The sequence below is a fragment of the Phalacrocorax carbo genome, chromosome 2 (assembly GCF_963921805.1).
Source record: "Phalacrocorax carbo chromosome 2, bPhaCar2.1, whole genome shotgun sequence".
Classification (NCBI taxonomy): Eukaryota; Metazoa; Chordata; class Aves; order Suliformes; family Phalacrocoracidae; genus Phalacrocorax; species Phalacrocorax carbo.
In genome coordinates, this window is record NC_087514.1 from 2,517,761 (window position 1) to 2,533,328 (window position 15,568).

The 15,568-nt window shown below is 48.5% G+C and overlaps 1 protein-coding gene and 1 long non-coding RNA gene across 2 annotated transcripts; both read left to right on the forward strand.

Annotated features, from left to right (window-relative positions):
- The first annotated feature begins 7,614 nt into the window (after positions 1-7,614).
- On the forward strand, positions 7,615-10,890 carry ARC (activity regulated cytoskeleton associated protein). Its single transcript, XM_009503866.2, has one exon. It carries the CDS (start codon positions 8,130-8,132, stop codon positions 9,342-9,344), a length of 1,215 nt encoding a protein of 404 aa, XP_009502161.1. The 5' UTR covers positions 7,615-8,129; the 3' UTR covers positions 9,345-10,890.
- Positions 10,891-11,458: 568 nt separating this feature from the next.
- Positions 11,459-13,812, forward strand: LOC135312270 (uncharacterized). The gene is made up of 2 exons (XR_010371839.1): positions 11,459-11,623; positions 12,034-13,812. It is a non-coding gene; the product is annotated as an uncharacterized LOC135312270 (long non-coding RNA).
- The last annotated feature ends 1,756 nt before the right edge of the window (positions 13,813-15,568 follow it).

Consider the following 15,568-nt stretch of genomic DNA (forward strand, 5'->3'; position numbering starts at 1 on the left):
TGTTAACAATGATGCCTGGGGAGAAGAAAATAAGAGAAATAGCTTAGAATGAGAAACAAAAGGAAAAATTTGGAAAAAGGTAAATCAAGTAACCACTGAGTGGGATACAGCTGCTAAAACCAGGTGAGCAGTAGCCTAGTTTGTGGCCTCATGGTGATGGTGGCTGTAAGAACAGCTAGCTGAGAACTGACAGATGTCAGTGAACAGAGCTCTGGAAACATGGATTTGGCTGGCAAGAGCAACCTCATCCCCCACCGTGACCACGGAAACGCCCTGTGTCCCTTTGGTGCCCTTTGTGGTGCCTTAATGGAGCTCACGGCAAAGAGCCAGACACATTCTTATTAAGGGGGAGGCAGAACAACTTGTACCCCACCATCAAAGCAGGATGTTCATGGTCCATAGGTGAGGAAATCGCCGTCCAAGCGTTACAAGAAACAAACAAGTAAACAATGTCCACAAAATGAGTTGAAATAACGCATTTAGCATTTTCTTTTCCTTTAGGAATGTCCCAGCACTGAGGAGACGTGGGTTGAAACCCTAGTGCCAAATCAGGCAGATGATGGCTTCAAAACTGCCTGGGGTCCTGTCAAAAGATGCCTATGATGTTGCCAAATCCTAGCTAGGCTGGGGTAGGCAAGTTTGAAACTGCTTTGGGATTCGAGTGCAAATGAGGGTAAATAAAACATTTAGGCAGGGTTTATATGTGCCTGAAGAGAGAAAAACTACCCTTCTGTTCAGCAGGGCAATAACTGATCCATGGTTAAGGCAGAGAAGAGTATTTTTGGATGAACAGAAGACTAGACTATACCAATTTGCAAATGAAGGGATCTAGACCTGAATACAGAAAAAAGGAAATTCTGCTTAGTGTGTCCCCGTTATGAATCTGGAGCTCTCTAGCCCAGGTTAGGGCCGTCAGCCAGAAGGAAGTTGATAGGGAATTTGAGAATGAGGTTAGCGTGGAGGTGTCCAAACAAACATGGCTTTTGTTGCTGTTGCACAATACCATGTGGAAAAAGGCTTCTGCATCCCCTCCAAATCTGGACTGCTTTGTCTGAGCACTCCTTAGCTTCCTCTGCTCACAGGACGGGTAGGACTATGTAATATAATGGAGAAAGGGGGCTGTGGTAGATTTTTCCATGGGGCTGGGACCGGCTGCTAACAACCGCAGCAAGGCAATATTCCTATTATGGCTTCTCCTCCTCTGAAAGGCACCCAGGAAGATTCAGTGGCTGCGTGTTGGGTTTGTGTGGAGGAAAGAGGCCAGCAGCAAGCGAAGTCAAGCTTGTCACAGGAATCTCCCATTGCTTCCTCTTCCCCACAGCCTGTAGCAGGAAGTCTGCAGCTCTGAAATCTTCCCATGAGCCAGTCCAGCTTCACTGGTAGAAAACCAAGCTCCCACCACCCCTAATGCCCTTCCCATGTTCCCTCAACCAGGAGAAAAATATCCATGAAGGTGATGAGAAAGTGAAGGAGGGACTAAGACAGTCTCACCCATGGGAACAGCAGGATGGCCCTGGGGAGCAGGAGCAGGTGATATAAAAGGGGTTTGAACTTCTCGCTCCTCATCATGTGTATGTCTGGTACTGCCAAGGACACATGGCTGCCCAGCCTTCCCCGGCTCACTGCATGACCAAGGGTATGGTTTGACGGCACAGCAATCTGCCACCAAAAAGGGTGATGTCCCATTTTCCATGTGTGGCTGTGATCTCCCAGTTCTCCTCTACCATCATCACTGGACCTCATCTCTCCTTCCATGGGGGTGTTAATGTTAAACTCAGATAGAAATGTTAAACCCATATAGGCATGGTAAAGCAGGGTCAGTGCTGCAGGGAGGGTGGGTCCTTAGAGAGGCATGGATACATCATCCTGGAAGACAGTGAGGAGCACAGCTCTCCTGGACTGGTGGGACTCCATCAGCCCAGACATGCCGGGAGATGAACCAGGGCTATGAGTTTCACAGTCACGCCACCACTTTTCCTTATTTAGCAGACCTGTGATTTACACTGTTTACTGCTGAGGACGAGTCAAAAAGCACTAAATTCAGAAACTTTTACTAGAACACTTAGAGGGGCACCCTAAAGGGGGGAAGGTGGGGGGAAAGTCAAGTGTGTGGCCAAACGTAGGCCAGTTCAGCTTTCAGCTATGTGGCATAAAGCCAGATGAAATTTTGTAAACCGGGTATGAATCAGGCCCTTTGACATGGGGCTAGCTTGTTTTGCTAGCAACAAATGTACTCTACCAGCTCGTCAGTGATGTGCACAGGAGGAAAATGAAGTTCATTTGGAGATGTTTTTCTATTTGCGTTGACCTCATGAGGGTCATAACAGCCAACAGCACAGTTCAGGTTCTTGCCATGAAAAATACCGACGCCTCCTTTGACTTTCTTGTTCCGCGTGAGGAGGCAAACGCAGCACAAGGAGGCACTCATTAACATTTCCTCTGCCCAGTGAGGAAACGAAAATAACAAACATCCCGTTAAATAAGGGGAGAAAAAAGCTATGAAATGCAGAATATATTTTTAGTCTGTAAACAAAGCATTCTACCTTCCCCACAAAGTAGGGTTTTTCAGATGAAAAGAAAAAAAGAAAGAACTTGCAGGCTCCTCTGCACCAGAAGGAGAGGCACTAATAACAATAATAATTATTATGATTATTGTTAATATTGATAGCGGGCTGCCCTCAGTTTCCCGCTTGCTTCCCCACCCTCCCAGCAAGTGACGTGTGGGCCCCAGCCATGGAGGACAATGGGTGGCCAGGAACAATGCAGCCACTGACGCGAACCCTGTTTTGAATGCGAAACTCTGCATTGTGAGTGCCAGCTTCAATGCAATAAAGTGTTCCGGTGCTGGAGATGGATGAATAGAGACATACGGTGTAAATTAAATGTGTTATTCTTTTTCCTCTTTTTTTTTTTTAAAAACAAATTAAAAAACCCAACACCTTGGTTTCTCTAAATTTTATTCTTTTCTTGGCGGTTTTGCTACCAAACAAATGACTGGCCAGCTTTGCCTGGTAACCTATAGGTGTATCAAAAGGGATTGAAAAAGGCATGGAGGCAGAAGGGAGGGATCATTGTTTCATTTTTTTTCTTTTCTTTTCTTTTTCTTGTAGAACAACAAGGCAATTCTGCAAGTGAAAGGGAAAATTCTAGCACAGCAGATATAGGATAACAGAGAAAATCCCTTGTTCACCAGTAGAAGAGATTAGTTCCTGCAAGAGTATGGGAGTAATTGCACACCGGCCTTCAGACTTCTAACTTAAGGCATTTCATAGAGTCCTTGGTGAAAGACAGGTTCCTCCAGACAGCAATTCAGAGAAGGAACGCAATGCACATCAAATGCATAATTGGGGAGGGACCCTGGCATTGCAGCAGGGTAATACAGCATCTAACAGCGCTCTTCTGAGCATAAGGCACTAAAAGGCAGCACAACTCAGCTACACCATAAACTTTCCCAAGCCCTGGAATCCCCCCCTTCTCACTCGCCCACCAGGTTCATCTGGCTCACAGTTCAAGTTCATCTCCAAGAAGTGGCATATCTTGCCATAAGATAGATCTGGGCGAAACACTCATCCAGAAGAGGTGGCAAAGGGATGTCAACTGAAAAAAAAAAAAACCCCAAACCCTATCAAGGTTGCTCTAAGGTGCAGCGAAAGCCCGCACCCTGAACGGCTGCAAGGCGCGAGTGCCACCAGGCTCTGGTTGCGTTGCAAAGCACTGATGTGACAGCACTGGGGAAGGTGCCAGTGCTGGCTACGGCTCAGTGTCCCTTTCATCTCATCTCCCTCCCCGCACCGGGGTTTTCTGTTGCTGCTTGCTGCCACATACTCCTTCTGTCTGCCTGTAATTAGTCTGCTGGATTTTCTCTTTCTCTCTGCTCTTTTTTTTTTTTTTTTTTGGGGGGTGTGTGTGTGTGCTGATTCTAATCTACTGTGCCTTAAAACTGTTCAGGAAGCTCTAGGGAGAGAACCCATATTGACACCATCCCTGCTGACCTATGACATGTGGCTTTCACTCTTTTCTCTCCCTTCCTTCCTCCTGCTCAGCTGTTTTGGAGGAAAGTACCCCTGCTGACAGCTCACCCTTTTTCTTTCTCCCTTATACTCACTTCCCACCTCTCTTTCTGCTCTTCTTGCCTCCCCTTGCCTTGTCTTGGACCTCCTGTGGCCACCCAGAGCACCACAAGCCCTGTATTATCCTCCATCCATCCTGCTGCCAGCTCCTCTGAGGCCAGACAGATAATTTCAACAGGACTCTGGCTGCCTCTTTGTGAAGCTGTGAGATAAAGCTGCGAGATAAAGCTGCTGTGGCAATAAGAGCCTCCTCCCCAGCCTGCCCCTGTCCATGGCTCCTGTCCTTCCATGCCCGTCTGTCTCTCTGTGCCCGGAAATTGTCTGTCTGCCTCAAATTGCCTCTCCCCATCAGCTCCCAGCACTCTATGTCTCCCTCCTCCCTTTGCTTCCGGCTCCCCTCTCTCCTCCTCCTCTACCCACGCACCTTACTTTAATTAGAAATACAATGAAAATGCTTAACACTATGTCTTAATCAGCAAGTCATTCCCCAGCAGGTCCAGAAGGAAAACCCCCGTTCCTCCTTGCCTCTCCTGTCTCCCCCACCGTCACCAAAGAAGAAGAGCACACAGATTAGGAGGAGACATAGTGGAAAGGTTGCAGGATGAGATGAACCTAGAGACCTGGATAAACCGGAGGAAAGGGCCAACAGAAACCCTATGATATTCAACAATGGCAAATGTTGTGCCTGGGAAGAAAGAGTCCCTGGCAGCGACTGACTGGCTGGGGCTCAGAAATGGGCCTGGGAGTGCTGGGGGACAGTGAGATGAGCATGATCCATCAGTGTGTCCTGGCAGTAAAAAAATTATCCTGGACTGTGGGAGCATGAGCACAGCCAGGAGATCAATGGAAGCGATTATCCCCCTCTACTCAGGATGTATTAGGCCATATCTAGCTGATGCAACCACATTTAAACCCCTTAGTACAAGGCATTGATCAACTAGAAGGAGTTCAGCACAGGCCATTGAGATGGCCAGGGTTACAGCACTTGGCTTGTGCCTGGTGTGGGACCAGGGCTTGCCCGTTTTGGAGAAGCAATGGCTTCAGGGGGACCTAACAGCAGTTCCCCCCACCTGTGGGGAGGTTATCAAGGAGGCAGAACCAGGCCGTACACAGAGGTGCCTGGTGAGAGGGCAAGAGACAGCGGGCATAAATTGAAACAAGACACTCAATCTGGGTTTAAGGAAAAAGGTTTCCCTCTAAGGACAGTGGAGGAGGTTGCCCAAAGAGGGTTGTGCAATACCCATCCCTGGGGTTTTCAATATCTGAAACTTGAACCACCTCATCTGACCCAGTAACTGACCCATCTTAGACTAGGAGGTTGAGCTAGAGCCCTCCTGAGGTCCTTTTCAGCCTTAATAATCCTGAAATCCTATGACCAGACCTAAGCACCAAATGAGGCCATTCAGACTGTGATGTATCCCCCCACAGTGAAAACTAAGGGAGAAGGGAAGAGATGTAGCAGGGGTTGGAAAGAAACAGATTTGGTGGGGTAGGTTTTACAGCCAGTTCATCCCAGAGTCTGGTGTTTGACACGACAAGGTGAGGTTAAAATCAGGTTACCTTGCAAAATTAAATCCGGTCTATAACCTGTCCCTATCCTCCGGCAATCTCTTATGGGTCGTTTCTGGGGATTCTGGGTGAAAACCTTTCAGAATATATCTTTGCACTGATCCAGAGATACACACATTGCACAGTCTCTCCCAATTCATGTGGTCTCTTCCTGGCAATGCAGGTTTAAGGTGGACTCTCTGGGGTGTAGACACCACAGCATACAAGGCCCCATGTCTGTCCCAAACCCTCAGGTGGTTGACATTTGACCCTTTCTAAACACAAACATAGATGTACAAAAATCTTATGCTCAGGAAAGTTGGCTGAAAGTGGAGAAGTAAGCAAGGCAGAGGACATAGCTCTCTGCCAGTCACATCATTGTCACGGTATGCGTGGGGGATGAAGTGGCATTGGGAGTGTCTGCTGGGTTGGGAATTCTGAATTACACCATCAGGCTTTTGTCCCCTTCCCCACTCATTGGCATTCCCCACCTTCAGCCAAACCGTGCAACCCTTTTGTCAGCTTGCTGCTGCCCTAAACAACCACCGTTTCACCGAAACCACCGTTTCACCTGAGAGCCATACAGCAGAAATGTTTGCCCATGTGCCATCTCCTGGTAGGGAACAGACACGTGCCTTCCCGCAGCACATGGATATAGGGGGGGGAAGAGAGTCCTGACCCCTGTCCCTCATGCCCTTCAGCTTAATCACCACCGGTTTGCTCCAAAGGGACTCTGCTTTAACCAAATGCATAGGGTCACTGAGAGCTCCTTTCAGCAGGACTTCTCTGAAAGACCACCCATCTCCTCCACATTTTGCTGTTACCAGGCTGGCTGCAGTCCCACCAGGAAACATGTGGCCACGAGCCACAGGAGTGGGGAGCCATCCTAAGCCTCTCTGGCACACTGCCTACCACCCTGCGCGGAGGCAAGGCATCTCCCCACTGGCAGCAGGCTTGAAACCCCTTTTTTAGGGGATATTCATGAATCACCATCCCACTGCCTCCGGACACTGTCACTGAGAGGGGACAAGAAGCCCCGGATGTCCCCAGCACCTCTCCAAGGGTGTTCCGGCAGGGAACTCTCTCTGATTAGGGAATCCTTTATCTCTGGCTTATATAAGACCCGGGGACTCCTTTTATGGTTGGCTTTTCCTGCTTTGTCAAGAGCAAAGAACAAATGTAGCTTCATCTGCGCTTGTGGGTTGGCTAACTGATTAAACATCTGATTCAAGCTAAGTACGGAACAGGCTTTTGATGGGCGGATTTAATTTGGTGTAAAATCCAGGATGCCGTCCCCCTCCCTTACTGAATAATCCCAAGATAGGGGTTGGTCTGGTGCAATTAAGCAGTGGGGATGACTCCCACCTACCAATGCTTTAGAAAGTCCAGCGTGCTCCAGTTTGTACTGAAGTGGCTCCTTTGAGTGTTTCCCCCTCTCCTTCCCCCCTCCTCTTTTCTTTTCTTTTTTCTCTTTTTTTTTTTTTTTCTTCCTGCTGACTTACCCCCATCTGCAAGCATTTGCATTACGAGTGAGCTCACTCTGTGTGTGTGTGTGTGTGCACGCATGTGCGGGCGTGCGGGGGGCCCGTGGGCGTCTGTCTTGGTGTGACACACTGAATTCCTCCTCATCTCCCCCTCCGCGAGTCCTGCCAGGGGAACCATGCTAATGATGACCTTGCTGAGTAAATAGTTGTGGAATGAATAAGTGTTTTTCCTGCAATCTGAAAGGCGGAAGGTGCGATTACTCATCCATCTGCCCAACTGTCTCCAGCACCTTTCAAGTGCTTCTCGCGTCGAGTCTGGGGGCGTGCGCGAGGGGGTGGGAAGCGAGGGGAGGCTGCCAAGATCTGGGTTGCCACAGACACCGGCCTCGCTTTTCCTCCAATGAACGCTGTGCTGAGAGTGCAAGAGGAGGCAGGGCACCACCCACATGTTGAGCTGTGTGGGGTATAAGTAGATGGAAGAGCCTGGACTAGTGGCAGTTCAGACAGGGAAGAGAAGCAGCTCTTTGCATCTCTAGTGAAAGCGCTTTTGACTCGCCAAGTTTACCGGAGGAGAAATCACCGGGATTTTTGCAGCAGCTTCCGGCTTCTGTGTGCATCTCTGTGTGTTTTTCTCCAGCGGGGACTCTCTGCCGTTTGAGATTCTCAGCTCCGGATGAGCAGGTAGCAAGCACGCGTGCGGGGCTGGACATCTTAGCGAACTCCTCTCCTTGTTCCTGGAGGACACTGGCTCTCTCTGGGACACCCTGAGCACGTGAGACCGGCGTTTCCAGCTGGGCACCGGGAGAAATTTACCTACAACTCTCTCTGGGATCCACAGGGACCGAACATCTCGCTCTGCGGTGATATTTGATTTGGTTGTGTTTGTGTCAGAAAGTCCTTTGAGGGGGGTTTAGAAGTCTCTGTGTGTCTTTTGGGAAGTGTTGTGGTGGGGTTTTTGAGAGCCAGCTCTAGCGCCAGGGCTTGCAACCCAGTCCTTTCTGTGTTTGACACTCGCACGGTCGGAGCCATGCAGCTGGATAATGTCACCAATGCGGGCATCCACTCCTTCCAGGGGCACCGTGGAGTTGCCAACAAGCCCAATGTGATCCTGCAGATAGGGAAATGCAGGGCAGAAATGTTGGAGCATGTCAGGAGGACCCACCGGCACCTCCTGTCTGAGGTCTCCAAGCAGGTGGAGCGCGAGCTGAAAGGCTTGCAGAAATCAGTGGGGAAGTTAGAGAATAACTTAGAGGACCATGTCCCAACTGATAACCAAAGGTGGAAGAAGTCCATCAAGGCCTGCCTGGCCAGGTGCCAGGAAACCATTGCCCACCTGGAGAGGTGGGTCAAGAGAGAGATGAATGTTTGGAAGGAGGTCTTTTTCCGTCTGGAGAAGTGGGCGGACCGTCTGGAGTCCATGGGAGGCAAATATTGTCCTGGGGACCATGGCAAACAGACTGTGTCCGTTGGGGTGGGAGGCCCAGAGATAAGACCAAGTGAGGGGGAGATTTATGACTATGCCCTTGATATGAGCCAAATGTATGCGCTGACCCCTCCTCCTGGGGAGGTGCCCAGCATCCCCCAGGCCCATGATTCCTACCAGTGGGTCTCTGTGTCGGAGGATGCTCCAGCCTCCCCAGTGGAGACCCAGGTCTTTGAGGATCCACGGGAGTTCCTGAGCCACTTGGAGGAATACTTAAAGCAGGTGGGTGGAACAGAGGAGTACTGGTTGTCTCAGATCCAAAACCATATGAACGGCCCAGCTAAAAAGTGGTGGGAATACAAGCAGGACTCTGTCAAGAACTGGGTTGAGTTCAAGAAAGAGTTCCTGCAGTACAGCGAGGGGACTCTGACTAGGGATGCTATCAAAAGGGAGCTAGATTTGCCCCAGAAAGAGGGGGAGCCCCTGGACCAGTTCCTTTGGCGCAAGAGAGACTTGTACCAGACCCTCTATGTTGATGCAGATGAGGAGGAAATTATCCAATATGTGGTAGGCACCCTCCAGCCCAAACTGAAGCGTTTCTTGAGTTACCCCTTGCCCAAGACCTTAGAGCAGCTGATCCAAAGAGGGAAGGAAGTCCAAGGCAACATGGACCACTCTGAGGAGCCCAGCCCACAGAGGACCCCTGAGATTCAGTCAGGAGATTCTGTGGACAGCGTGCCTCCCTCAACAACTGCCAGTCCCGTGCCAAGCAATGGGACCCAACCAGAGCCCCCTAGCCCACCAGCTACTGTCATATGATCTAGTGCAAGGGAGGCAGCAGTCTGGGTTACATGAAAGGGAGAAGGGGGCATATTTAGGGAGCTTCTCCTTGGAAAGAGGTTCTGGCTGAGACGGGACATGAGGTGTGCTCAGTCCAACAGCCCATAGCAGAGGCATTAACTTTGCTTCTGGGGGGAGGGAGGCGATAGGGGAGAGGTACCTTAGGATGTGGTTGCCCACCTCACCTGAGCCATGCAGTACGGTGGTGCTGGAGATACTGCTTGCACCACTGTGGGGAACGGACAATTTTATGAGATCCCTGACAAGAAACTAGAGACAATTCCCAACTTCAGAGACAGCCTTTTAGCACTGGCAGCTTTCAAGGACTTCATACAAGTGCAGCAATTGGCTGAGGGTTCCTACCCATCTGGATGTCTCCTTCTCCTTCTCTCCTCCCTCTTCTGAAGAAGGGTCCCTGTCCTGAGGACATCTTTCTTTTGACCCTTGCCCATTTCTGATTTACCTCTGGGCTTCTGTTCACTTGGCAATCTCCTGTTCTTACTTGCTCCAAAGGATTAAATAATTTTAAAAAATATTTTCAGAAGAACTCCTATGACTTCAGGAACAGAAAACTTTAAGAATCTGGATTATTTTTAGCGGTTTTTATTTCACTGCACCTAATACCTGCTTTAATGTTTTTCTTCTCAAGAGGTTCTTACTGGTTTACTTCTTGTCTTAGTTTCTGCTCACTCTAATCAAGACCACTGCAGTGCAGAGGTAATTTCACCCTTTCTCTGCACATTATACTGTGTATTCAGCAGGAAACAGAGTTTCAAATTAAATTCTTAGCTCAGGGGCAGTCTGATTCCTTTCAGAAAAGAGAGGGTGACAAGGTGGTGAGAGGAGGCACCAGAGCTGTTCTGAGAGGGTGGGGGGAGGTAAGGGAAATAAATCCTTATACATTGAATTGAACAAACAAACACATCCTAAATCTAGAGCAAAATATCCCCAGAGCAGCAAATCGAGTACATGCTGATGTGTGGAGACAACAAGAGCTTTTGTCATGTAAAAGCAAAAAGAAATGAAGAAAGGAGCTGTGGGTCCCAGCACAGTTTCAGCCTGTGCATCACAACAAAGGGTTTCTACTCACACAGACAGACTCAAAATGCTGTTGAAAAGCCTGGCACCCCTGTCCTGGAGCACCTGAGGACTGATCGTTTTCTATTCACAAAGAACTTTCTGCAACATCTCCTTGCCATGGATGTAGATGGACTTGGACTCTGTGACATTTTCCTTGTTGAGACAGTAATGCTCAGCATTCACCTTGCTTTGGCTAACACCTGATGATAGGATGAAACTCCTGTAAGACGTATCCAAGAAGTTTGGCTCTTCAAAGCTTCTTGAGGCTGGACACATCTTCAGCGTCATCTGCATTCACCACCAGACCAAATAAACAACACCTCTGCAAGAGATGCAGCAAGGATGCAGCAACAGCAGTGCCCCTGGGATGCTCCTGGCTCTACTACAGCAGTGACATGTGGCACCGGTGGCTTGGAAGGCCTTTGGTGTGCCTCCTTCCAAGAGCCTGAAGGTAAGGCAACTCTGACATTCCCTTCTCTGCACTCCTCGAACCTAAAATAGCCATAGCGCATACAGTAAAAACATTGCACTGGGATAAAAAAAAATCTGAAATGGGACATGAAGCATTTTAAGTGACAGACTAGGATTGGGAGAAAGGGGAAGACAGATCCAGCCAGAGGGAAATAAAGGACAGTGAACAGGAAAACTTTCCAAATAGGACAGTACCTTGCACTTTCTGATTAATATGGGGAGGAAATGGGAAGTTTCTTCATTAGCCCAGCCCAAGGACCTGCCCCATGGCTTGAGTGCTCAGCTGTGACAACACGTCACAGGTCCACGCACAGCCCAAAGGAGATGCATGTCTGCTCTGCACCCTTGCTAGAAGGGAGCCGCTCTTGGGAACAGCGGAGGCTCTCCTGTCACTTGTTCAGTTAGTTTGACAGTGGCTGTGTCTGCAGAGAAGGGAGCATTTCTCACTAATGACCTGGGATGGGTGGTGGGGGAGTGGGTGTCACTGCTGAGGATGAGCTGGCCGTGCATTACAAGTATTATCTTCTCTTGGTTACAGTGACTCACTCAGATCCTCCTCTGAGAAGGAATCGCTTTACAGTGCTCAGGATTTGGAAGGAAAGCCAAAGACAAAAAGCTTCAAAACCAAGGATTCAACATCAGATCTGCTATCACGATCCCCAGCCACCAACTGCCGGAGCCACTGTCTGAAGGAAAGGCCGGCACAGGTAATTACCTCTCATCTTACCCTTGTGGGCCTTTCTTAGCCTCCCCAGTGCCCTGACTTGAGACACTGACCAGCCCAGGTGCAACTATCTGTGCTGGTCCTGACACCCTCAGCCCCAATGGCCGCAAGAGGCTGGCACCAGGAATGGGGTTGGATTTCAGCTTCTTCCTGTAGGAACCCGAGCACCAGCCCCAATGACTAACGCTCTGGGGACAGTATGCATCATGCACTGATTTCTGCCAGACCATTGGCAAATGCATAGACACCAATACCTAGTGGGAACTCCAGGCTGCAGACACCTATTGGGCACAGCTGAATTTAACCCTATCTCCTTAGAAATCCCCTATACTCTCCACTTTGGACATCTAACCTGAGCTGCTGCATTTTTTTTCTTGTTATTTTCTTTTACAGCAATCCCTGCTGCTGTTGCTGAGTTTCCTTCTCTGTGTCCAAGAGTCCTGCTTTCCCAGGGAAGAAGTGAGTGCTGCAGGAAGACAGAGGGCAAGTCATGCACCAAAGAGCCTCCCACACAGTACAATGCTGTGTTCAAGATGCTGAGAGCCAGAATGAAAGAGGGAAGCCACTTCCAACAGGATGAAGAAAAGATGGAGCTGGTCTAGGTGCTCCAAGCACAGAAGAAAGTGTTGAGAATGAAAAAAGGAACCAAGAAGCAGAAGAGAAGAACCAAGTCTGGCCTTTTGGGACAGCAAGGATGCTGGGCTTGTACTGACTGTCTGTTGAGATGATACCATACCTCTGCAGTTTGGGGCCACTGGGACTCACCTAAAGAAATCTTCACTAGGCCACCAGTTAAAAAACTTTCCTGATTAATTTTGCCAAATGACTGACCCTGCCTAGGCTACGAACCCTCCATGCTGTTAATGCTGTAACTCATTTTTCCTGAGTTGAGGGTAACTTCATTTCATGCGGGTATCAGTTTTCAAACCTCAAAGGGCTCTGAAGGTTTGGAGAAGCATCCTGCGGTCCAGATGCTTGTCTGAACTGCTTGAGCCTGCACAACTGGGCCAGCTGTCTTGCCAGGAGGGACACTCTTGTGAGACAGCAGGCGCTTCTTGGATCTGCATGGGCCAGAGTTACTGCAAGAACTGGCGTTCTTGTGCTGGCTTTGGCATGACTGTTTCCATCCAGACCCAAGGAGCACAAAAGTTGTGCAAAAGACAAGAGCTCGAGTGAGTTGAACAAGACAGTTTTGGTTCACATCTCAGCTGAAGAGGTCCGGTTGGTTCCTCTCTCTTCCAGAGCCAACTGTCCCGGGTGTGCATGTGTGCGTGTCAGCGCGGGTGGGTGTGTGTGTGTTGAGCAATCAAATCGACTTAACCAAATTCTGTGGTGTTTTGTTGCATTTGAACGAAGCCAATGGGACCTAATGTGCATTCCAACAACGCTCAGCAAAAATGTCCAGGACTAGAAAATTATGTAGAACCATGTAAAGGCAGACTTTGTAGGCATCATCCCAAGGTCAAAATGATGTTTGATTTTGAGGTGCTAATTTCCACAGTCCCTTTCAACGGACCTGACTGCCTCAATATGCATTTTATTTTTCCATAGACTTTTCTGCCTTTTTAATGAATTAGCCAATCTGTGCTACTTGGTCATTTGGTCCTGAGGTTTATACATTTTCAGCTGACTTTTTGGAGTGTGCAGAACTGAATCTCCTGGACTGATTTTATTTCAATTATTGCTCCTGGTGGATTGGAGCTTTACTTGTAGCACCCTGGTTTATATTACCAGCCTCTCCAGGAAGGACTGGTAGTTTATTTTCCTGGGGCAGAGTCACGTGAATGAAGAAGTGTGTACGTGTAGTGTCTGTGAAACTTCAACGGATTTCAACCATTGATTTTTTTCCTTAGGCAATTTTACATTTGACTCTGACAAAACTACTTTAGAGTTTTTATTTTTACTAGAGATATTATTAATTCAAACAACCTTGTACAAAAGGCAAACACATTGAATCACTGCAGGTTATAGGGGTTGAAGCCAAAAGGTCTTTGTAAGCCAACATCACTTGCCCTAGATCTGACTGTATCAGGCAGTTTATTCGTCATGTGTCATGTTGGAGTTACAAGATCACACCGAGCCACTAGAACCTGTCAATAGAATAGTGCTACACTCTATTTGCTATTGTAGCAAAGCCTTTTGTAGATTTATACAATAAAACTTTGAAATATCTGCTTCAATTGCTTGGTGCCTTGCTTTCTGATCCTTCTTCCTTGGTTCATGGGAGACTTAAGTATCCATTGCCCTGTGAAGATTTGGTCTTGTCAGCCATTTGGGTTTATTTGACTCATGAAATCTTTCTGCTTAGAAAAAGCAAAAGATTGACGTAAAAGTGAAATGTACTGGGCCTTTGGAGAAGAGGGGTTGGATACAGAAAATATAGAGATGTTTTAAAGGGGCTGTTTAGCATCTCCGATTAAGTCAAATGTAGCCCATGAGGTTGAAAGAAACACTCCCTTGTGATACTGTGGATTGGGCAGGGCTCTTGTTGGGTAGAGCTAAGAGAAAGGCTGTTGAAACAGAGGGCATGCACATTCCCTCCCATGCTTGGGAGGCAATATGCATGGAAGAGCTGAGGCAAGTCAGGGAAAGGTAAAGAAATTGCTAAGCCTGAATCAGCTCTACTTGATATCCAAAGAGACTTCAGCAGTCAGAAGCTTCAGTTCTCAGCAGCACAGAAATCCAGGAGCTACTATTGGGCTGGTGCTTTGCTACCTACAGCATTCCTCTACAGCAGGGTTATTCTCCATTCGTTGGGTTCATTACTTGTAAAACACCTCGGGGTCACTGGCGCTGGAGGAAGGGAAGATAACACGGGATGTTGCTTAGAGTGTTTTAAATTGAAATGAGTATTTTTGTGATAGGCTGGGCTCAAAGATCTGACCCCAAAGACCTCTAGTCCATGAGGCTAGAGGTCTCTGCTCTGCCTCTGCAAACCCCTCCTCTTCTGAAAAGGTTTTGCATTCAGGTGGATTTAACCTCTATTCCCTGCTCCATCCCTGGTCTCTCTCCAATGAGGAAGGAGTTAGGACTGACAATTCAGGGTGTGATGCGACTGCTAATGTGCACTTTGGTAGGTCAGCTGGAGAAATATATGGACTCATTCCTTTCACAAGAGACACTAAACATTGCCAAATGCAACTCCCAGATATCTTTTTTGAGCTCAAGTTGGAAAAACAGAACATGGTCTGATGGCTGAAGATGCCTAAAGGGCAGTTGCTAACCCTTGTGTCTTCAGCCCTTTACAGCTCATTCAACCACAAACTCTTATCGAGAGAGAAAGAGATCTTGAAGATGCAATCTGGGTCCACAGCTGAACTCTGCCTTTGTGCCTCCAACTACTGTCATCCATAAAGAGGTGAGAAACCAGCATTAAAGGGTCAGACCAGCAGCAGGGGTGCAGCCAGTGTCACCCCATCCTGGGGCAGCATAGGAGAAACTGGGTAGGAGAGCAGGGTTAGGCTTTGCATGGCCTATGGACATGGCCAAAGGGCTGGGTCTCCTGCAAGGACCAACACAGTGCCTTGCAAGAAAAAGCAAGAGCTGCTCAGTTGGAGGTGCTGAGGTCTTCCAGCAGAGGGGGGCAGAACTCCACTGTACACGGTGGGAATTAAAATTTAAAAAAAACTTAAGAGAAAAATCTGTCCTTGTCATCATCCATCCCCACAAAGCCCACTCCTACAGCTTCAGCTGTACAAGATCATTGGTTGCTTTGGTGGAGGAGGTCTGAGGGCAAGGAGAGGAGGGGCACAGAGAGGTCAGTGTAGAGAGGTAAGGAGGACTGATGGCCAAGTTACACTGGAGGAAGGAGGACAGGATAGAGATGACCTGCTGAGGGAGGTACACGAGGCTGGGAGATGCCTGACTGTGCCGGATAAACCCAGAGGCTTTCCAGTTTTGTTCCAGAGCCTTCCAGATTTGAATCTAG